At 37.1% G+C, this 25,623-nt stretch overlaps 1 protein-coding gene across 9 annotated transcripts in view; it reads right to left on the bottom strand.

The window, feature by feature from the left end:
- LOC133517350 (mucin-2-like) overlaps window positions 1–25,623 on the bottom strand; it is a 170,143-nt gene that overhangs the window by 124,357 nt on the left and 20,163 nt on the right. For all 9 annotated transcript variants that reach the window (XM_061850640.1, XM_061850638.1, XM_061850642.1 and 6 more), the window contains one exon: window positions 8,858–8,933. In XM_061850640.1, the coding sequence (XP_061706624.1) occupies window positions 8,858–8,926 (69 nt within the window). In that variant the 5' untranslated portion in view covers window positions 8,927–8,933. The remainder of the gene's footprint in view (window positions 1–8,857; window positions 8,934–25,623) is intronic.

Genomic DNA, 25,623 nt, shown 5'->3' with positions numbered 1-25,623 from the left:
TATGAATATCAAATAAAGCTACACCGGCTCTAACCCTACACCTCTGACCCGAGAAGAGTTAAATCCTCCCTCAATTGGAGGAGGGTATCCCAATATGGGACCGGCAAAAAAGTCGACGGGACAAATCTGTTCAAAACATTACATCTTATAATTAACATTCATTTAATAAGAAAAAAAAAACAATTAAAAGTACGGTATTTTACGCTATTCCGCTACCATTTCACTCATTTTACTCTAGCTCAATAAAATACTATTCATAATACACACAAAAGAATATTAAAGTATCAAGATCAACTGTCAATAGCTACCGGATCTTGATAATAAGTCGAACTAATTATAATTATACCCCGAAGGTCAACTATAGGTCAAATGCGGCACGGAGATATTTGGTTTGTCAACTTAATAAAATCATTAATGGCATGACAGCATGACGTACAGGTCTTAAATATCGAGACGGAGTTAGAGGCAAAATAATGTATACACTCTAAATGCCCGCCCACACTAGCGTCTCCCGAGCGTTGGCGTCTAGTCAACTCTATGGCTGCAGCTCGACGCAACGTCGGCGCAACTGCGCAGGGACGCCATTTTCCATAGCGTTCACTAGACGCCGACGCTCAAAAGACGCTAGTGTGAGTGAGGTGGCCCTTAATATCAAATAATATTAATATTTTTTTTGGCACTTTGTCGTTCATATGTATATTTTCAGACTGAAATAGTTATTCACGAAATAAAACGATTTGAACGGAATATAATAGGCGTATTCTCATTTAAATAAACGGTTATGAATTTGACCTGTCCTGGATTAGTTATGCATGTCATGAATAAATGTCAGTTTTGATACTGACAGATTATATTCATAACTAATACAGATCTAATTCTTAAGCCTGTAAGACGTATAGCGAATTTAAAATACATCCTGCCTGATATTTCAGTCAGACAGTTATGTCAGTTTTATTTCGTCTATACTATACTTACATGGTTTTCCGGCTTCAGCCGTATTAATATTTTAGTTTCATCAAGGTGAAGTAGGTTAAAAAAACCGGCCAGGTGCGAGTCGGACTCGCGCACGAAGGGTTCCAGACCGTTACGCAAAAAACGGCAAAAAACAAGTTTGTTGTATGGGAGCCCCACTTAAATATTTATTTTATTCTGTTTTGTTATCGCGGCTACAGAAATAAAACATCTGTAAAAATTTCATCTGTCAGAGAGACGGAGTTACGGACCCTAAAAATGTATGATTCAAATCATTCTAATACCGCACCGGTTTGATGTCTTGAACGTTCGAATTGGCCTGTTATGTATGCATAAAGTAATATTTTTTTTTAAATCTCCGTTTTGTAACACTGAGCTGAGTTTACTGATATATCTATCAACTTTTCAGTCTAAACGGCATTAAAAGACGGTTTCAAAACGCTAAACACCAATTGAGGTGAACCCCAATAGCAGGTAATCATGGCTGTTATTCCATTTGCTTACCGAGTTCAATTCAAACAGGGGCCCATTTCTCGAACGGTATTAGACTAATAATATTAGTCCACGAACTGTCAAGTCGTATACGTTACCATGGCAACACACTAATAATATTAGACTAATATCGTTCGAGAAATTGGCCCCTGTGGTTAGATTTTTCTAACTTGATACTAATTCTTCTTCCTCGCGTTGTCCCGGCATTTTGCCACGGCTCATGTGATCCTGGGATCCGCTTGGCAACTAATCCCAAGAATTGACGTAAGCACCAGTTTTTACGAAAGTGACAGCCATCTGACATTCCAACCCAGAGGGTAAACTAAGCCTTATTGGGATTAGTCCGGTTTCCTCACGATGTTTTCCTTCATCGAAAAGCGACTGGTAAATATCAAATGATATTTTGTACATAAGTTCCGAAAAACTCATTGGTACGAGCCGGGGTTTGAACAGGCGACCTCCGCATTGCAAGTGGCACGCTCTTACCAGTAGGCCACCAGCGCTTTTAAACCAATACAAGATTTAAATTTAAAATTCGATACAAACAGGGATTACCGGGTGTTTAAACCTCCTTCTCGCTCAATCCCTACTATTATTATATACGCGAAAGTAATTCAGTCTGTCTGTCTGACTGTTATTTCTGCACGCTTAAACAACTGAACAGATATACCTAATTACCTACCATCAAATGTGGTAACATTACCTTCTGTGGCAACCTTACGATATGGTATATGGTATAAGAAGCTGATATTGAATATTTGACACTTAATATAAATAAGTCCGTCTTTTGTACTGTCTTGTGTAATAAAAAATTATGATTTACTTATACAGGATGAAATTTTAACCACAAGCTATACTCCACGTAGTAACTTTATAGTTCAGTCAAGTTTAAAAATATGGGTGTACACATCTTACTCAAAAATATGTCCCATAGCACCTTATTTCAGAGTATTAAGAGCGTAGTACCATATTTATGAAACAATTCTTTCGATACATATTTTTGCACTTGACTTTTCATACTGAACAACTTTTATAATGGGACCAATGCCGAACTAAGAAAAAAAAATTGGCTGTACCATCGAATTGTTTTTTTTTAACAGACAAATTTTCGGTAATGGTTAAAGTTACTACAGAAGTTAATGTTGCCACGTTTGACGGCAGATACAATTTGGTATGGAAATAGTCCGGGAAAGGACAAAGGGTAGTTTTTGTTAATCGTCAGACAGAAGCTACCTAGTTATTTAGTTATATGACGTTGAAAGATTAAAAATATAATAACGGAGCTCACAAAAGTTCGCCATGTTGAGAGCAATACTTATAAGTGTACATGTATCAGGCGGTGACCGCACGTTGCACGCTAGCTTGAGGAGCTGCGCTGACTTGATGATGCGTTTTGTAATGGTCGAGGCTGCCAAATGTTGCAGAATTTTGTATATTGATAGTATGGGTGTTTTCTATGTATTTAGGTACTTACATCTTCTTCTTCCTCGCGTTGTCCCGGCATTCGAGAGCCTGGGGTCCGCTTGACAACTAATCCCAAGATTTGGCGTAGGCACTAGTTTTTACGAAAGCGCCTGCCATCTGACCTTCCAACCCAGAGGGTAAACTTGGCCTGGTTGGGATTAGTCCGGTTTTCTCACGATGTTTTCCTTCACCGAAAAGTGACTGGTAAATATCAAATGATATTTCGTATGTAAGTTCTAAAAAACTCATTGGTACGAGCCGGGTTTGAACCCGCGACCTCTGGATTGCAAGTCGCACGCTCTTACCGCTAGGCCACCAGTGCTCTGGTTTTTTTAGGTTTATTTATTTAGGTACTTACATAATATATATAAATCGTTGTCTAAATACCTACAACACAAGCCGTATCTTCGCGCATTTGTCTTTTGTCTACTGAGATAATTAGCAATGTTCATTAATTATTTAGGTTTAATAGTAAAAAAAGTATTAATTTAGATTACTAGTAGAAAACCTATTGTACAAAATTATGATAAAATCAAGCTTTTCAATCTCGTACCTTACTTAGGCAACTCAGCAAGCTTCGTTGCGTTGAAAAGCTCCCTATAACATAAACTATATCTGGAAATAGTCTCATGTCAAGTCAAGTCAAAATATTCTTTATTCAAATAGGCCTAGCAACAAGCACTTTTAAATCGTCAAATTTTACAAATATCATCTTAATCTAAATATCAGAGCAATTTATTGCTGCAGTTATTATTGTTATAAAAAAAACATTGAATTATTATACATGACTTTTTGTACCTAGCCCCAATACATTTTTTTTTCGTTTGGAGTTTTCGATTGTCATCTTAGCTAGGCGTCCTCTTTCGGCTGATATTATAATGATTCTATTGCCATTCAAATATTAGCAGTTAATGGCTGTTTAAGGTGATCCCTTTTGAAATATAGCTGAAACTGCCAAGCGTACTAAAATAGTATTTATTCCTCAGACGGTTTGGGGCAAACCATGCACGGCAAAAAAATCCGTCTAATCTCCTGTGGTGTTTAATCAATAATACAACCTATCCCTTCGTGTTCCGAACTCCCGCAGCGGGAGGAAAATAAAACGGCCACGTCTGCGGCCTACATTTTTAAAATTTTGCTTCGTCTCTCAAGAGCTTGGCGGGCCTACACGCCATCGTCCAATTAAACACGGAATTATGAAGTTTCTATTAGCCTAAAAGTTAGTTGAAGATAATACATTATAACCTAAATGGGCCGAAACTAAACCAGCATGTAGGTGAAATACGGCCATTTACCTAAACGCAAGCGTCTTTTAAGTTCGCGTAATGTCAAACAAAATTGCTATGAATCGCAATCAGTAATAACGTACCTAGGCACATGAATGGGCCACTTATACCATGAAATGCTTCTGCTAGTACCTAGTGCTATATTAATCATCAGATATAGAAGTTTTTGTGGCAAAAACGAGTGTTTGAGAAAATTTTACACCGATAAATCTGTTATCGATATGCCAGACATAGATTAATAATTAAGAAATGTAAAATCTACATGCTTTTAAATTGAAAATTAATTACAAATCTTTACATAATTTCTTTATTATATTTATTTTGTACTTAAAAATAAAAACATAAACCGTAGTATACAGTGCTAAAAGAATAGAAAACGACCAATATATTAAAGAAGAGTTTTGTGTCGAGCGTGTTGTTTTGCGGTAGCTATCTTCAGTTCAGAAAATATTATGTATAAAGGTAACGTTAAGGTAACATCGATATCAGACATATCGATATATTATTTTGTCAAACAGTTTATTTTGCCACAAAAACTTCTTTATCTGTTAATCATAGATAGGGCAAAATATTGACTCTCACAGCCACCCCACATTAACGTTGTTGCTGCTCGACGCAACGTTGGCGCAACTGCGTAGCGACGTCATTTTCCATAGCGCCGACTAGACGCTGACGCTTATAGACGCTAGTATGGGGTGGCCCTAAATATCATTATTATCCTTTTTTTTCATGATACAAGAGGCAAACGAGGAGATGATTTGCCTGATGGTATGGGAAGCAATAACCGTAGCCCAATGGACACCTGCAACGCCAGAGGTCTGTGCTGTCTGTCCGGAAACCGCAGGCGTCAGTTTATTCTACATTTTAGATGCATTTTAGATATTAGCGCCAAAAGGCTAAAATAGTGTTGGTTTTTTCGGGTGGTTGGTTCAGCCCTCCCGCTTCTTTGCGGCTTGGATTTGGGCCAAAAGATCAGCGGGCTGTAATTTGGAGACATCTCTGTGTGTGAGTGTCCAAGCACATGTCATTGTTCATATTGGTGTGCAGTCAAATAGGGGGTATTACTGCTTTTTTCTCGACTTGCACAATGCACATCTATAGTACTTAACTACCTAATACCTACCGATAATCCGTTTTATATTTTGAATGTAAATAACACTGTGTAATAGCAATGACTGCCAATAAATGTACTCGCTTTCGGACGCAATTGGTCATGCTATAATCGAAAGTATACATGCATTCATATCATTTTTAACAGCAACACTATTAACCGTTGATAGACCTTACGTCTTCGTGTTACGGTTTAAATTCATATAAGTGTACGGACGATGGAAATACTTTACGGACAGTCTAGTTAATGATGTTTACTTTGATTTATGTTTCATAGAGTATGAACATTAATCCAGTTGTAGACAGCTAGGAAAAAAGTGTAGAAAATCTCTTATTAACTTATTATGAAGTAAATCGGGGAAATCCTGAAGAAAGGCCAGTTCAAGAGCACCCTAAACTGGCGAGCGTGTATGAGGAATGTTATGAAAGTGAAGGTATGTCAGGATCGTAGCAAATAGAAATCCGTGGTCTCTGCCTACCCCTCCGGGATATGTTGCTGTTGTTGTCCTAAGGCACCCCAGAGGTGCAAAGGGCCTTCACAAGCTCGCGCCACGACTTCCTATCTTCAGCTCGTCTTCTGGCCTCGCTCCAGCTCAACCCGACCGCTCGTAGCTCTCTTAGGACGGACCGTTGCCAAGAGTGTACAGGACGCCCGGAGCCACGGCTTCCATCAGGCGGTTTCCACGCGAAAGCTATGGTAGTATTATTCGTTTCCCCCGGGATATAGGCGTGATTATATGTATGTATGTATGTATGTATATATGTATGTATGTATGTATGTATGCATGTATGTATGTATATATGTATGTATGTATGTATGTATGTATGTATGTATGTATGTATGTATGTATGTATGTATATTCTTCTATATGTTATACGGGGTATCAACACGAGTTGCCAACTCTTAAAGGGAAACATGAGGTAGTGGTAATTTTTCCATACAAACGTGTAAATGTCGAGAACGTTTGTATGGAAAAAGTCTCTGGAGTTTGGCCCTAGATGAATATTTTTTTGATATGAGTTCTATATTACCACTACCTGTGTCTTGTACGGTTTGCTTTTTTGGTATTCTTGTTTTTATAAGAACTAGATTACTTTAAACAGCGCTAAAACCGCGGCCAAATAAAGACGCCTTGTATACAAAATCGGCCACAATAAACGCAAAAACAAAACGGTCAGACACAGATAATTTCTTTCTCATTCCGTTCCCAAAATTTCGTTACGATTGGTTAAGTTTTGGAGGAGGAAAATGTCGAGAACAAAACCTCGATTTCTGAGATTTTTACGCAAGATTTATCGCCTAAGCTGCAGTTTTCCTTACCGTAAATTTTAGGAGCCCCCCCGTCAGCGCGACGGAGATATGTACCTAAAATTCTCAAATCTGAAAAGTGGCTCAGCTGTTTTTCCCCTTAAAAAAACCGTGACACTAGACAAACTCTAGAAAAAATGCAGAAAATAGAAGCTGCCGGTGAGTAAGGTTCCCAGAACTCAACGAGGGTGCGGAGTGTTAGGGTCGGCAACGCGCATGTAACTCCTCTGAAGTTGCAGGCGTACATAGACTACGGAGACTGCTTTTCATCAGGTGGGCCGTATGCTTGTTTGCCACCAACGTAGTAGGTATAAAAAAAAAGTAATCCATGGGTTGTCCCGTGCACACACATTTTATTTTGCGTATCCGAATTTAATTTGTGTTGCAAAAAAAGGAACTCCTATAGGTACCTGCAGTTCAGAATATTCGCATTAGTTCGAGACAATGGTTAACAAATTCGTGGAATGAATTTAACCCATGAACGTATTCGAAACCCCGTTTCTAGAACACAATACGGCAAATTCCGTAAATAACAATTATCTCAGAATACGTAACGTTTTCACCAGAATGTCATAACAGTAAACACTGATTTAATCATATTTGAACCGTATCGGCCATATCAAATGAATTAACGCAGTGAAATTCCAAATTAAAATACTACCAGAACTTTTAACTGATCATCGGAGGACCTTAATGTCTTAGCAATAAGGTGTAGCATTGCCAGTTAACTTTATAGATAATACTGTTGAGTCCAGTTATCAGAAAAACCAGAGTATCATGACCTTGATATCCTTTAAATCTATAAGAATTCGGACGACGCTTTTAATACTGGATTTCTTCTTGCGCGTTGGTTATTGTGACAGCCAGAGCAACAACCCCACTTTCTATAGGCCGTTTACTCTGATCTTCATTTATTCAGTTGATTACTCTCTCAAAATCATATTTGAGTTTTACTTACTATCGAAAAGTAACCGTAACATGTACGAATTAAGGTTCTCCTTTCAAGATAATGATAAAGAGATACGACAATTTCAAGAAGGTAACAGTCAATTTAACGCGCACGCAAGTTTGTACGTGATATTTAGAATTATAATTGTTAATTCGAGTAACGAGTGATCATTATGTTAAAACGTGGTATGTGCATACGAATGTGGGGAAAAAATCATAGACATCTACGAAGATGGGAAGACGACTTCAAAGCTCTTGCTGGTGCCTTGGCGGAGGAAAGCCCATGATCGGGAACTTTGGAGAAACTTGCGGGAGGCCTATGCTGGAAAGCAAGACAATCTCGACTCCGATGTCTGAAACTGAGCATTGATATATAATAATAGTTTTTTACAGTATAAGATAAGTGAAACTAGGAAATAAGATGTTTATTATATTTTGTAAACTAGTTAATAAGATTGTTAAATAAAGGCTTATTGAATTGAATTGAATTGAATTGAATGTGCATGCGAGGGTCTTTTGTTTATGACTAATAAGTGTGGATTACACTTAAATTATTGTTTAGAGACAGATTTACGAGCTGAATTCTGGTTTACGGTTACCTACTTATGTCAAAAAAAGATCCGTCAGTTTTTTGGTTTTTCTAATAATATTTGACTATGACCCGGCGGGCTTTAGAGCGCAGACCAGGTTAAAGATTGGCATATTGGCTACGCGAGCTGAAACTCGAATTAGGACTCCGCAGCAAGGTCGGCCCAATTTCACCTTCCCATTTGCCATTTGTCAGTTACAACAAAAATTTGACAGTCCCGAACAACTGACCGGCGGACTGTTAGTCAGTGGTCAGCTTTAAATTACTGGCATCTTTTGATATAGGGAGCGTGCATGAACTGTAGGAGGCAGCACACGAGCCGTCAGATTTTTGGCCCGAGCCGTAAATGTGATGTTTTTTGTTCCGATGTAGCCCACAAGATGGCAGAACCTACTATGCACAAGAAAACACGTGACGTGTAAATGTGCATGTTTATGGTTCCGATTCAGGCCACAAGATGGCAGACCCTCCAACGCGCACGGTCCCTATATGATTAAAACCTTTAGAACGATGTTCCTTATTCTTTCACTGATGTGTCAAATTTGTTAAATATCAAATTCTCTTTGAATGAATGGAGGAATGGACCAATGGCTACGAAATGAAGGAATAAATGTTAATGATATTCATAAACCAACAGTAGTTCTATTTTTATAGATACAATTAGTATAAACAAGGCCGACAACATACCTGTGTGGGTCGGAGAGCGCCGCCGACGGCCAGCAGGGCGAGCGCCACGCACCACACCCCCGCACGCATCCTTGCGCTGAAACAAACGAATTTATTTAACTTTTATTGGAACAATAGTAAGCAAATTTATCCTAGATAAACCAAGGCAGCTCTGCAGTCTACTGCATTGCTGCAAGAAACGTCAAAAAGGTCTCCTTATCGAGAAATAAATTTGTCATTTGTAGTTGTGTGAAATAGGTCAAGAAAATTAATAAAATCAAGAGAAATGATTCGGGTAGTTTCAAAAATAAGTATAGTTATACCTTGTGGTCTCCAGATAAACAATCTAAAAGCCCTCGAGGGTGGGAGTTGTGCTGAGGGGCGTAGGGGGGGTTGAAGGTACCCTTTTAAAGACTTTTGCTCATATCTTGAATATCTGTACAAATACCATTATAATTACTTCAGACAAAACATTTTAATATAAAATTTCCTACGAATTCGGTTATTTTAATTTTTATTCTACGATCAATACTTTAGGAGCTACAGGGTGTTTAAGTTAACAAAGAGACAAAAAATAGACGATTTAAGAAAACGTCGTTTTTGTTTCATTGTTCATCATAACTCAAATATTAGTCTGAGATCTGCTCTACGTATAACCAATCGGTCATATCAACTCCTGATGCGATCATTTCATATAATTTCATTTTGACGCTTGGAGAACCCTTACACCTCCAAATCTTATTAGTATTTATTACTACTCTACTCTGACATTGGGGACCTTCTACATCTCCAAATATAATGTATTGTTAACCATAGCGGCTAGACATCTCTGTTATATTGTATTGATTATTTATTTTTAGATATTTATTATGTAATGTCTACGCAGGTATTGGCTGTTGTACCTGTAACGTTTCTATGTATTTTTCATGTCACTATATGATGTCATTATAAATAATAATAATAAATAAATATTATAGGACATTATCACACAAATTGACTAAGTCCCACAGTAAGCTCAATAAGGCTTGTGTTGAGGGTACTAAACTTAGACAACGATATATAAATATTTATAAATACAAATACATAGAAAACACCCATGACTCAGGAACAAATATCCATGCTCATCACACGGATAAATGCCCTTACCAGGATTTGAACCCGGGACCATCAGCTTCGTAGGCAGGGTCACTACCCACTAGGTCAAACCGGTCGTCATTATATATGTTTTATTGACTTATAAAAGAGCCCTTGAGGCCTACTTACAGATATTAAAGGCCATGCCAGGATAAAACTCGCTGGGGGCAGATTCACTTAGCTTATCCAGGGGCGGTATTATGGTTTCATTTTTATCACTTGTCACTGTGCCCGTCACTTTCGCGCTTACATATTTGTTAGAAAGTGACAGGTATAGTGACAAATGATAAAGAGCCGACCATCTTAGCCCTACTGGCATGAACTTTTAAATGCTTAAAATCATCAAACACTTCGTTCTCATAAGAAACTTTTGCAAGTAATTTCATGTATCTTGTAATAACTGCCATATTTCAAGTTATTAAAACTAGATTACATCGTTGCGACTAGGACTCACTTAGTATTCGAACTAAACCTGTTTCTGTTCTATCGTACACTGTTTGCTGAACAATTGTAAATCTTGTTGTAAATACATAAGGTGCACTGTCAGTTGGTGTGTTTGTTAGTATCAGAGTCTAGTAAATAAAGAAGACTGACAGCCCCATAAAAAACACAACAGTAAATATTATTTTAACATTTTATTTATTTACGAAAACTGTCAAGCTACTGTTATTAATAATTTCGAAAATTGGATTTGACTAACCGTATTTATTTATAGACAATGTCTATAAATAAAGTGTGTCTATTAGACATAATTAAACCATTTTTAACTCGTAAAAACAATTTTATAACTAGATGGCGCCATTAAGTCGAAAATGGAGGACCCGTTCGAAATCACCTTTTCATACAAACGAAGTCCTCATTTTCCTCTGGATATTCACATTATTGAAAATATTTTGACACAATTTGTTGTATATCAACCCCAGCTATTTTATTTTTATTTAATCATTTAATTCAAGTAACTTTAGACTCATAAATATGTTAGTATGCACTTACAGCTATGTTAATATGTACAAACTTATCACTAAATAATTACTAAGACAGCTATGTTTCTAGAAGCACCTACTTAGTGGTTAGACATAATAGATACTTCTAAAAACATGCATATCATCACAATGCCTCAAATATGGGCAGTCAAACCTCGGCAATCGAACGCAGGATTGGGTTGGGGCTGGGCCGCACCCGGCGCACCAGGGATGTGCATCGTTCGCGCATAGTTGTATAAAAGCAATCGACGCGCGCTTCAACAAACATTCCTGGTGCTACAGAGCGGGGCAGCCCCACCAATACCCGGAACGCGTTGTTATATTGGACCCGGAGGGACCCGTAGGCCCGTTGCGTGTAGTACGTCCAAAAGCTAAGCTATGCCCCTACGTTTGATTTATTTCAAAATTTTGATTATTATAAGAGAGGAGCATTTGAAAATGTGTAGGAAATCTATTTTTCGCTCCTAATTTTTACAATTATTAAAAAAAATGTGAAAATATCAAACGTAGGGGCATAGCTATGGTTGATATACATCAAATTATTGTAAATATGCCTTTATTATGCTTTAATTGTACTTTTTTTGCATATAACAGCGGCCAGGAAAGTTGGATTTTACGTTTAGAAGTCATAAAAGCAGTAGGTGATTTTATATGTATAAAGCTAAAATGTTAATAGTAAAAAGGCATGGAGGTTGTATGTCTTAAATGTTTACTAGTCTTTGGTACTAACCAAGCCCTTCTGAATGAGTCAGTGATCTACATCTGAGAGAGAAAACAGGATTTTCCTTGCGACATTAAAAACGAACAGCCTTGCGACAGATTACATAATTCAGGGAATTGAACCAAGATAGATATGCACTTTGCAATAATTTATAAAAATATCCCGTTCAACGTAGCGACTGCTCGATGTCGTGAAAACAGATATGTGTACAGTTTGTGTCATACAAGATGGCGCGCAGATTTGTCAAATCTAACCTCTAATAACTTGACAATACGAGTCAAGGTACTCGTCGTCGTGAATGCCATAAAAATCCCCCAAAGTCCGCCATTTGTCCTTTCATGTATTGTGCAATAAAGATTAAATAAATAAATAAATAAATGACACGACCAGGGGGCCTACTGCGAAAACCGAAATTCCTAAATTGCGCGGATCATTCTCTTTTACTCGCACTAAGACCTAATTAGAATGACAGAGAAAAAGCCCGCAATTGACGAACTTCGATTTTTCGCGGTTGAAGCCCTGTAACGGGCTCACGTGAGAGGACGCCCTGGATCGCGCAAAGTGGCGAAAAGCGAGTAGGAAAGCGGACCCTGATTAACGCTCTAGTTAGGATCCGGTACAACTTAGGGAAAAAAAAATTTTGTTTATTGAATATTTATTTTGATTTGTGTTTTTTAAGTAGTTAGGTATGGTCACGGACTTTAAATGCTAAGCCATTGAGGAGTCACTTTACATTGGACAAGAATACCGTTAGTATTGACATCAAAATTAGCTTGAACCCTAAATGGTTACCTCAATAAAAGTCCCTGACTGTACAAGCATATACTGCTCGCTCTATACTTAGTCAAAGACGCCTGGTGTTTCAAAATGTTGTAAATATTTCTAGGTCCATAGGGTCTGGTTGACGTAACTGGTGACCGGAGAGCTGGCGGCTTCTTCGCACAACACTTATTTGGTACAATGCCTCAAGGGCCGATTTAAAATTTAATCAATTTATAGTTATCCTATATATCCATAATATATATTGCATATAATCGAGAAATATGTGTCTTTGTTGTTGTCCAAGGCGTAAGTCGTGTGAGCTGAAGTCGCCGCATCCAATCCCTCCACCACTGGAGGGATTGGTCACTTATTTTTATTTTTTTATACTGCCCGCCTGATGGTAAGCAGTCTACGTAGCCTATGTACCCCTGCAACTCCAGAGGAGTTACATGCGCGTTGCCGACCCTAAACCCGCCCCCCCTCATTGAGCTCTGGCAACCTTACTCACCGGTAGGAACACAACACTATGAGTAGGGTCTAGTGTTATTTGGTTGCTGTTTTCTGTAAGGTGGAGGTACTTCCCCAGTTGGGCTCTGCTCTAGATCTGGAATGACATCCACTGGCTGTGCCCTACCACACAAAGCGAGATGGCATTCACAATGCCCATACCTCTCTTTTGGACGTAGTTTAAGGACGTACCCGGGTCCGGGTCTTTACTTTATGACATCTATTCCAGTTTAAAAATATCCGTTGTACGAATTACGACACCCAACTTAAAAAACAGGGTTTTTTCTTGAATTCCTTTCACGCATATTGCACTGTATGTTCATTGAACGATAAAATTGCGTGGAAACTAGGCCAAACTTGACCTGTTTGGTTTCTCCTCTGGATTGGAAGATCAAATAGCAGTTCTACGCCAAATTTGGGGATAAAATTGTTAAGCAGTTTCCGCAACGGTGCTAGAACGAAATCAAGAAAGCATTTAATAAAGAAAAGCGTTGGTAGCCTAGCGGTATGACAAAAAAAGCGTTTGTAGCCTAGCGGTAAGAGCATGCCCCGGCTCGTGTTAACGTATGTACGAAATATCATTTGATATTTACTTTTCGCTTTTCGGTGAAGGAAAACATCGTGAGGAAACCGGACTAATCCTAAAGGCCTAGTTTCCCCTCTGGGTTGGTAGGTCAGATGGCAGTTGCTTTCGTAAAAACTAGTGCCTACGACAATTCTAGGGATTAGTTGCCAAGCGGACTCCAGGCTCCCATGAGCCGTGGCAATTAACCGGGACAAACGGTAGGAAAGGAAGAGATTAAGTAAAATAGGGTATTTAGTGTACCAGTTATGTTTACAAGGGGGCAAAGTTGTTGTTTATCACCTCGTGTTAATAATTGTGACACCCGAGCAATCAAATTATTTAAAAAAATGGAATTTTGAGCGTTGCTCGTTGCAGGGGATCTTAAATTAAGACGCGAGGTTTAAATTCAGCTTTTCTACCGATTGATTTTTTTTCCAGACCAACGCTAGAAAAATGCTTACTGTAAAACGTTACAAATCAAATTTTATAAACTTTATTAAATGTTTATCATTCAAGAGTACATTGTACCAGCCAACATTACTTTGCCTCTCATGTAGATAGACCGTAACGAATTCTGCAGGCGTGTTATGGATGGCTATATCCACGTGATAAAATAACTGTCACTTTTTAACACTGTGCGATTGAAAGTGACGGACACGTTGACAAGAACGACCATCATACCAGTGATGAAGTATAAAGAGAATCTTTTCGAGCTGGAGAAACAATATTTGTTACTATGAAAGTTTGAAGTGAGTCTAAGAACACATTCTTTTCAATGAATTATTGTTTATATTAATAAACGGAAAACTGTGAAGTAGTTTAACATATTTATATAGCATTACATTCCTATTACGAGAAGTTGGCATCTTAATAACACTAATAACATTTCTGCATCCTTGTACAGTTTTTACGTTAATATTTTACAAATATAGAAGTGTTGGGTTGCAATTGCTGTGTCTAGCATTTAACCTCATATTTGTACTCTGACAAACCATTCCGATGTTCTCCCGCTCGCTTCGACCGCTATTTAAGGCATGTTAAGAAAACTTAATGGTATTTTTTATCAAAAGAATCACGTGCTATTCAAGCGTTTTAAAGTTTTTTATCTGTACACACACAACACAGGTGCAGTAGGTTCAGAAAACGGAGTTTTTAAGAAGTCGTAGTGCTTTTTGGGTCATAATACGGCTTCGAGTTTCGCTAAGTAGAAAAAAAAACACGATCATAGGTCTAAAACGCACTTTAAAAATGTGTAACAAATGATGCACAAAAGCTATGAGAATTGCTTCTAAAAATCGGCAGTATTATGTTTGAGCGAACGATACGATTACTTTTTTCATTTAAATATACATACAAATTTTATTAAAATTAAGAAACATGATATCTACGCTCTCGGGCACGCACTTCCGTCTCACTCACGCTTACGCTCAGTGAGAGTGAGAGAAGAACACGAGCTTACTAGGCCTTAAAGTAATAAAGGATTTGATAAGACAGCTTTTGCACTTATTACAATAGCCGTGTCCATTTGTGTGTGTATACCATCACGTTAGGGACAAGGGCCATTCGTGACTTAGGCTTTGTAAGACATTCAGAAATAGAAGTAACCACCATTAACTATTCTGTGTTTCTAGCCTAATTGATTCGCTTCTCCGCACACAGTTTGAATTAACAAGTTGACCAATCAGTGCAATTAGTTGCCTCACCGGCCCACATGGCAGCTGACCGGGGAAAGCAAGCGTTGCAAGTGCAGTGCGTGACGTGCATGGAATGCATCGGGGCGTATGCAAATATAAGCCGTGTTCGAGAAAAAACACTAACTAGATCTTGAAAATGCATTTGATAGGTACTAATCGTTGACTTTGATAGGGGGATTCCTCAAGGTTCTATGTTAGGCCCTAAGCTTTTCGTAATCCTTACATGTGATTTCATGTCTTGTACCTAATTATTACTTTTAAAATACCATTTTAGTTTCAACTTTAAACGGCTAATAATGGTTGGTAGGCAATAAGCCGCTACTGCCCTAAATAATCGAGAATATTTACAGGTGCCAATTTACTACGGTTATAAATTATATTAGGCTGCGTTGGGATAAGATCGAACAGTTTTGCAAGCAACTTAGTATATACTTATATCGTGTTTTATTAATCTCCTTTAATTTCAAGGGTGCATTCTTGAGCTTAAATTATATAACTTTGTCAAAGACACCGGTATTCTATTTAACTCCATTTTGGAGATAATCATTTTTTTTCTGATAAGGTCCCTTTGAGCGTGTACACTTGCCTTGGGGTCTGTCTACATATTGATTAATGTGCAGTATTTTGTACTTCCGATCATTGTACTATCTTCGTCAATACATTGTTTAGGTTATTCACATTCATGCACACAATGTATGCTGTTTTGTCATTTAATTCTCAGGACCATAAAATTTTACTGTTTTCATCTAATCTATCTATTAAATTAGTGAAAGTTAAACTTAAGATATTATTGACAGGTCTATGGATGTGCTTAATAAGGAGCAAGTAGTTGTGTATGTCATCTTTAATATGCGTTTCGTTAATTAATGATCCTAAATACGTGTAGGATTGTAGTATGAGATAACTAAAAATTGGAAAGCTGTATTCATTTCAAAATAAACTTTATGTCATTACTTTAGAGTTATTAAATAAATATAAGGAAAATTTTACAGTTGGTTGAGCCGTATGTTCCATCAAAGTGTCAAAAGTATTAACGAAGCTGATTTTGGACAATCATGTGTACCTCAACACCTGTGTCTCTCGATGCGTCTTTAAAACACTGGGGTTTTAACCGAATATGATAAAGATAAAGATATCATTCTTAAATTTAGGTATATTACAATGGCCTTATGAAAAATATGAAAGAGCAGGTATTTTTTATAAAGCAGTAAGGTCAACCGGGGTAATACAACTATGGGTTTATTGCATCTAATTTAGTTATTTTATAAACAACGTTTTTAAAGCTGGCCATACACACTAGGGTATGCCTGCGCAGTTTTACAGTTGGTAAAACGGAGCGTGTGTGGCATTCGGCTGTGCAGTTTCCGACACAGCTTCGCCTGTGCAGTTGAACTGTACAGGCAAAACTGCGTAGGCATACCCTAGTGTGTATGGCCAGCTTAAGAATACTAGAGCTCCCGTTGTCTAGTGATAAAGCCTGAGCAACTCGGAGAATGAAACGTAACATAGATGGTATGACCAATCGTATTCGAGAAAAAACCCCCATTGACTTAAGTCGGGTTGGTTTTTCAAACGTTTTGCTTGCCGACATTTGGCCGACATATACCTCGCTTGTCTGGTTATTAAAACGAATGACTTCTTAAATATAACATGTGATTTAGAGCAAAGACAAGTAAATATATGTATCAGTACCTTAATATCAGTAATTATATACCTACAGTCCAGTACTTTCTCCGGTTTCCTTCCAGTGTTACCAGTTCACTTTGCTTGCCGAGTGCACCGTCTCAAGTTATCGATTTAAGAGATACGTTTCCTCTCTTATAGTTAATGTTATAGAGGTTCAATTACATTTTTTCGTAATATTTTTTTTATTATCGTCTAGAATAGATAGTGATATCTATCTATAACAATTTCTCGTTATAGAAGATTGCTATATCTTACTATAGCAGGACCGCAATGAATAATCGCGTGTACACCCAGTATCTAAAGTTCATGATCGCTTTATGAATGAATTGTGTTCATAATGTGTCCATGCAATTCTGGAAATATAGGCCATGTTCGAGAAAAAAGAAACTAGCTGAACCTTGAAAAACCTTTGATACATATTCTTAACGTTAATATGAGAATTCCTCAGGGTTCTATGTTAGGACCAACGTTCTTTACTATCCTTAGTGTAGCGATCTCATGTATGCACTTTAAAAACCCACTTCAGATTTTTTTTGTGACAAGAGGCGTAATTAAACAGGAAATATTATTATAATATATTAACTCGGGTAGCTCGCTGTATAAGAGTAGGTACATATAGAATAATAATAAAATCATTTAATTCAGTTAAATGAGTCAAAGGCCATAAAAGTAGGTAAAAACATAACTAATAAAACTACTATTAATAAATAATACATGACAAACAGCATACGAAATGGTTATATACCGGATAAACATAACAATTTCTAAAATATAAAATTGAGCATACTTACCTACTAATTTACGTGAGGCGTGTGTTCGGTAAGCGAGTGCAGAAACAGTGCACCGCCTATACTAGTTTGTTCGGTCACTCACTTTTAAGGCTTGTGAGCCTTTTGAGATAAATGTTAAGGCTGTTACACCTACGCGGTTAACTTGTATTGGTATTTAGACTTGAATTAAACAAATACGATTATTTTTATTAGGTCGGTATACCAATAAAAAGCGCTGGTGGCCTAGCTGTATGGGCGTGCGACTTGCCATCCGGAACTCGCGGGTTCAAACCCCGGGTCGTACCAATGAGTTTTTCGGAACTTATCTACGACCAGTCGTTTTTCGGTAAAGAAAAAAAAACGTGAAGAAACCGGACTAAACCCAATAACGCCTTCTGGGTTGAAAGATCATATGGCAGTAGCTTTCGTAAAAATCCTTGCCAAGTGGACCTCAGGTTCTCATAAGCCGTGGCAGAAAATGCCGGGACAACGCGAGGAAGATGATGATGAGTTCAAATATCCAACGACTCCGGTTTCTTAACGGGACAGACTACATATAAAGCGTATACTTAACAATAATTCGAGCAACGAAAGTGAAACCACCAGTTGAAACACTTTTACTTGCGACTGAGCGACGTACTCACGCGTAACTGTTGCGTTTGTTTTGCAAGACAAACAAATTGATTCTTTTTTTTTTCTGTTAAGAAACAAGTACATTTTAGCGGATGTAACTTTAGTTCCTTTATATTATATTTAACTAGAGGATATGAGAAAGAAAGGAGTGAGTGCTGAGGTGACGAAAGATAGAGGAGAATGGAAGAGAACATGTTGTGCCGACCCCACATAACGTGGGATAAGGGCAGGAGCAAGAAGAAGAAGATATTATATTTAACTATAATATTATACAACGTGTCTCTACTTTTTGTTTCTTTTTGTTTTTCTTTCTTGTTGTTTTTCTACATTTTTTTTTGGACAGTGACCGAGATTCCGAGTAGAGTTCAATTCGGGAATGTTCTAATATGGTAAATTCTTTGATCACATAAACATAAAAAAATATATTTGTTAAATTAAATCAAATAAATCATCAATAAATAGGAGCATACAGTTAGTCGTTCACAATGACGATATAGTTTTGTGTCCCAAGGGAGGAAAAGTAGGACATTGCGTGCCGCGTGTAAAATTGTCACAAAAACGCGGGATGGAATTTCCTGCGATTCCTTCCGTGGTGCGCATACTATTTTTCTGCTCGACGGAGGCGGAAAGCGGCAACTTCGTTTAGCGCAGCGGGAGCAAAGTTGACGCTTTCCGCTAAAGTGACACTAGTGACATGACATACTATTTAATTACTGTGTATCTACATACAGACTATTCCGAACTATTAAATTTCTCCGTTAATACTATGGCGTTTGCAATGAGACTTGGTACATAGGTTAGAAATACCCTAATAGACACTTGCTATTCATGTTTGACACGTTGTATTTTCAACGGCGTGCACTCCTGAACTGGTTCACAATCCCAAACTAGAAATATAATATATTAATTTAACTTGCCTTATTTGATATAATGATAAGTACTGTAAACAGCGAAAGCTAGAAATAACAATAAATAAAAACTGGAATAATAATTGTACCCACCTGACATGTTATACCTAACATTATAATAGACTGATGTTATATTATGTAAGTTAGCTTTAAATAGTTCTAAATATGAAAAATTGTATTGACATGTAAAACTATGTTTAAAGGAATAAATGAATGAATGAAAGTGATGATAGTCATTTTTAGTGTTCCGTACCCAAAGGGTAAAACGGGACCCTATTACTAAGACTCCGCTGTCCGGCCGTCTATCTGTCATCAGGTTGTATCTCATGAACCGTGATTGTTAGACAGTTGAAATTTTCACAGATGATGTATTTCTGTTGCCGCTATAACAACAATGTATATTTATGTATCATATTATTTATATACGAAATTTTTTATATAATTTTGTGATATTTTTTTTGTCATTTTACTCTGTATTCTGACCCTGCACCAATTAGGATCTTTCGGTTTGGCTCATGGTTGACTGGTAGAGAATGCCTTCTGGCATTAAGTCCGCCATTTGTACTCTTCATGTATTGTGCAATAAAGTTTAAATAAATAATAGTAAAAATACTAAAAAGTACGGAACCCTCGGTAGGCGAGTCCGACTCGCACTTGTCCGGTTTTTGTATCTAAGCTATCATAGATTGCAAAAATCAACAATGCCCAATTGCCTAATACAATAGATTCATTAGTATTATTTGTAACAAAAGAAACATCAAAATTAAAACTAAATAATAGATATCAATCCAACAGGAAGATGCGTTAACCTACTGTGAACGATCAAGTAGTGTTATGGTATAGATTCTATAGAACAATGGAAAGGTCACGGCCAAAGACAATGCTGCACATGCCAACATGCCATTTGGCGAGTAACTTTAAAATTGATTATGTATATGTGCCTTTGAAAAAAAAAAAAATTATTTATTTTATTTTATTATGGCAACAAACAGCCATTACATGAAAAGATACAATAAATGGACTACGGAGAAGACAAACAGTGCCGGAACATTTTTCAAGTTATATTGTGGAAACATAGGAGTTGATACTGAGTGGTAAATAGATTCAACGTGCAACACAACAGACAGGTTTACGGCATTTAAACTGATCTGTTACTTTATATACATATATGTATATAATATATTTATATTGGAAACATTCCGCTGTCAGTTAAGTTGCCGAAGTAATCCGGTTAACAGTGTAATTAAATGACAGTAAATAGGAAATATTAAATGATTTCTTACAATCTTTATCCTTTACTAAGTGCAGGTAAAGGTTAGGTTAGGTGCCTGAGCTACTCGGCCATCGCTAAATTCGCTAATCCCCAAAGCCGGAAATCGTCCGACGGAATTTAATATGTTCTGTTCGAAAAAATAGTTTTATCGAAAATAAAAGATTTTAGGTCAAAATATTCACAACTATCGTAATTTTTGTCGTAATTTCATTTTTTAATAGAACAAATCAAAAAACCTAATAGTAGAATTCCGATAAGCATTTCGATATTAATCCTCTTCAACTCTCTCTGATATTCCGGTATTTCGGGAATCCGGAATTCCGGTATTTTTATTTTTACGAGTATTAGTTGCCCTAGTTGTCTATAATTAAAAGAATTACCCAAATCTGGCGCATAAGAAAATGGTTAAAACTTCCGTCAATTAATACATGAGTCCTTTATGTAGCTAATTATGGATTTTAGCGTGTAAACACGTGACAATCTAAGTAAATAATTAGCGATTTAAATTTTTTAACAATAAATTGCAATCAATTTACATATTCCATTGACATATATCTAAGAACTGGCCTTCAAGGCACTAAGACCCGGACCCGGACCCGGGTATGTCCTTAAACTACGTCCACAAGAGAGGTATGGGCATTGTGAATGTCATCTCGCTCTGTGTGGTAGGGCACAGCACAGCGGATGTCATTCCAGATCTAGAGCAGAGCCCAACTGAGGAAGTACCTCCACCTTACAGAAAATCGCAGCCAAATAACACTAGACCCTACTCATAGTGTTGTGTTCCTGCCGGTGAGTAAGGTTGCCAGAGCTCAACGAGGGTTGGAGGGGGTTAAGGTCGGCAACGCGCATGTAACTCCTCTGGAGTTGCAGGCGTACATAGGCTACGGATACTGCTTACCATCAGGCAGGCCGTATGCTTGTTTGCCACCGACGTAGTATAAAAAAAAACTAAGAATGGTGCTAGTTTAACGGTATCACTCACGAATTCGAGCCAATCGTGCAGTCTAACGCAACTAGTTGCGACCAATCGCGCGCGCGATGCGAACTCATCAACCAATCACGTTGTGGTATTAGACTGCACGATTGGCTCGAATTCGTGTGCGTGACACCGCTGTACTGGCCCCATTCTTATTGCCCTTAAGGCCCGTCCTTAGATATATGTCAATGACATATTCCTGTTTTTTGCATGATTATTTATTTGCCTGAACCACGCAAACCATAATGATGGTTATGCGACAATCATGACGCATTAATGATTTAATTGAAGATGTCATAGATAAGAATGATCACCAAGTCATTACTCATAAGTTTTCTTTTATTGTTTAGTTAGGGTTGTCACTCGTTGCAACATTAACTTGGAACTTGCATTTATTTTATTTCGCAATGACTTTAATGCAATTCAATTCCTTATTACAGATAACAAATGATCTACAATAAAATTATTAAAATAACGTACACAGTTAAAAATATTATAAATTTATTTTTTTAATTACAAAGTGATGCTCTTATAGTTGAATTAAATACTTCTAAATATATTGCTTTTAATCACTGAACGTACAGTCGCGGATATTAAATGTTGAGACATTTAGGGTTCAAGCTAATATGGTTGTCAATGTTAACGGTATGAAACGTCCAATGTAAAGTAAACCCTAGTTGCTCAACAATTAATGTCCGTGACTGTAATTGTAACTACACACACATAAACAACTTTCAAATACACGAACTAGCTGTCAATGGTCATATTTTGTTGGAAATCTTATGCGGAATAAGTCTTTTTTGGCTTTTAAGATATTTGATGCTAATACAAAATGACGAATCTATAAGGGTTCCGTTTTTTGCCATTTGGCTACGGAACCCTAAAAAGGGAATTAAAGACTCTCACGAACCCTCCATCAAAATGGCGCTCCAATACAATCCTTAGATACGCACTCATTTTAAAACGACAAGCTATAATTTAACAAATATATCTTTCTTAATTAGGTTTTATATGCAAAACGTTTAGTAATTGTATGTAAAACTTTACTTTTTTAAACTAGTATGTCATTAAAAAAATGTAACAAAGTAATTGCCAGCCCTATCTAAAGACAACAATGTCTTTCGGGCCTTGGCCAGAAATCCCAGGTTAGCGTGCCACCGACTGTATAGCAACACCTCAGCCACCTCACATTATCTAACAATGTAATTCTAATTATACCGACTATACCTAGTTACCACTCGGTTCCACTATGCGCATTCAGTACAGTCGGCCTCAAATATATTGTGTTTAACGTTTTGAATCTAATTCTATAAATCCATAATCCATAAATAAATAATTCCATTGTAGTTACCCCGGAGTTCGATTATCTCGAAACCCAAGAAGTTTTTACTAGACCACCTTCTAGACCAGCCTAAGGTACCCGTATCAGTGTTGGCCGAATGTTAATCGCAATTGAACATTAACCATTACAAATTGAACCGTAAACCGGAACGCTACATTCGTCGTTTTTCGATTTATTGATTAATGTAAAAATTTGGTGCGAAAAACAGATTTCATAATTTACGTATTCCTAATTCTTATATTATATTATGAAAAGGTGATTTCGCGTGGGTCCTCCACGTTCGTCAATGCTTGATATACATCAAATTATGTAAAAATATTTTCCATAATGTCAAAATCCAGTCAGGAAAATGGGGACTACGTTTGTATGGATATGCGGCCGTCCCCTTTCCTCTTAAATCATCTGCTTGTTTTTAGGATTCCGTAGCCAAATGGCAAAAAACGGAACCCTTATAGTTTCGTCATGTCCGTCTGTCTGTCCGTTTATGTCACAGCCACTTTTTTCCGAAACTATAAGAGCTATACTGTCGAAACTTGGTAAGTAGATGTATTCTATGAACCGCATTAAGATTTTTACACAAAAATAGAAAAAAAAAAACAATAAATTTTGTGGGTTCCCCATACTTAGAACTGAAACTCAAAACATTTCTTTTCATCAAACCCATACGTGTGGGGTATCTATGGATAGGTCTTTAAAAATGATATTGAGGTTTCTAATATAATTTTTTTCTAAACTGAATAGTTTGCGCGCCACTTCCAAAGTGAAAAAATGTGTCCCCCCCCCTGTAACTTCTAAAATAACAGAATGAAAAATCTAAAATAAACATATGATATACATTCCCATGCAAATTTCCACCGAAAATTGGTTTGAACGAGATCTAGTAAGTAGTTTTTTTTTTAATACGTCATAAATGGTACGGAACCCTTCATGGGCGAGTCCGACTCGCACTTGGCCGCTTTTTTTAATGACTAAAGATAAAAGCACTTCGTAATACTTAAAAGAACTTTTTTATAGACTACGAAATGTCCATATAGTCATCACACATTCATTCATCCAGACGACCTTAGGCCCTAACCCCGAAGAGAATGAGAGCAATTTCGCCTGACCTTGTTTCGATAGCATCTGCTATACAACGCTGGCGTATTCTGATTGGTTATGCGAGTCGCGTTCTTGACTGAGCCATTGTAATTAAAGTTGGGATTTTCGAGCAACACTGGGAAGGGAGTCGGTATTCGCACTATTTCCCCTCTGACGAAGCGCATGCCTAACTGGGCATAGCACGGTGCTTGTTATACGACCCGTACACAAAGAGATCGAGGAGTGCAAGATTTGTCTTTGACGTGTGGCATTCTCTATACAGTGTGTCCCTAGCCATTGGACAAAGCCGAAATGTACATATGCATTAGGGTATTTAGAACCAGTGTACAAAGTATCATAGCAGCCGGTGTAGCGGTTTCGAAGAAATTAACAAATTACCATTTTTTTCTTTGGAGCAGCCTGTATGTCTTAGTAGCTTTAAAGGTAATATCCTCAAAGAATAGTATGGAACCTTCTTCAACCTTTTTGATTATCTTTTTTTTATTTATGACACTAATAAGCTTCTGACTTTTGATAAATGTCATCATTATCAAATATTTCGAACAAATTGACAAAAACACTGCCAAAGATTAACACAGCATGTTTATTTTTGTTGTCGATTATTGCAAATAACTTTTGTTCGAAAAAAATATTTTTTTATCTTTTGTTCTAATTAAAAAAAATATTAACGTCAGAGCATTCCTGAGAAGTAACCCTACATGGGATTTCAGGGTTTGTCCAATGGCTAAGGTCACCCTATATATATTTGTGTTGTCATTATAGATTGGATTTTGTATGTAGTTAGTGAGATGTGCGACTGTGTGCATTTCCCCCGCACGGATTTTCTTTTATCTTGTAAGACCTTTATATTACTGTGTTCTATGCAAATAAATTCTTTGCAAATAAATTCTTTGAAAAAATTCTTTGAATAAATGGTAGATTTGTAGTTAATACATCGCTTGGGCTCCTCCGACGTGTCGGAACTTCGGAAGCCGGTTGCTCGAAGGCCTCGGAGATTGAGATGAAACACTATATAACTTTCAAGATTTTTACACATTATTGTTTACAAAAACGGGACTTAATCGTGTATTTTAAGTTTTAACATTATTTCTTACGTATCAAGAACTGCATTGTCTCTGTGGTCTTGAAAAAAATACTGGCTAAAGTTGACATAGACATTTTCTAGCTGCGCGAGTTTTTAAAAACTAAAAACAAAAAATTATATACTTACACACGTATTTTACACCATATAATTCCTCAAGCCTTATTGAGCTTACTGTGGGACTTAGTTAATTTGTCTAATAATGTCCTATAATATTTTACAGTACATATGGGGCTACTTTATAGCACTAGTGCGAGAAGTAGCATATTATGTTACTGTGTCGAACATTTAAAGGGCCATATGTACTGTAAAACGTTGTACGATACATGTGCGAATAGGTAATTCGCAACTCGTGTCGATTTAAAACACTCCCTTCGGTCGTGTTTTAATTTATCGCCACTCGTTTCGAATTTCCTATTTTTCGCACTTGTATCGTAATGTACTATATTTTACAGTACATATGGGGCTACTTTATAGCACTAGTGCGAGAAGTAGCATATTATGTTACTGTGTCGAACATTTAAAGGGCCATATGTACTGTAAAACGTTGTACGATACATGTGCGAATAGGTAATTCGCAACTCGTGTTTTTCAACAACTCGGATTTTCCTATTTTTCGCACTTGTATCGTAATGTACTATATTTATTTAT

Source organism: Cydia pomonella, chromosome 4 (assembly GCF_033807575.1).
Source record: "Cydia pomonella isolate Wapato2018A chromosome 4, ilCydPomo1, whole genome shotgun sequence".
Classification (NCBI taxonomy): Eukaryota; Metazoa; Arthropoda; class Insecta; order Lepidoptera; family Tortricidae; genus Cydia; species Cydia pomonella.
Note: the sequence above shows the minus strand (reverse complement) of the source record. Positions and strands in the feature narration are given on the sequence as shown.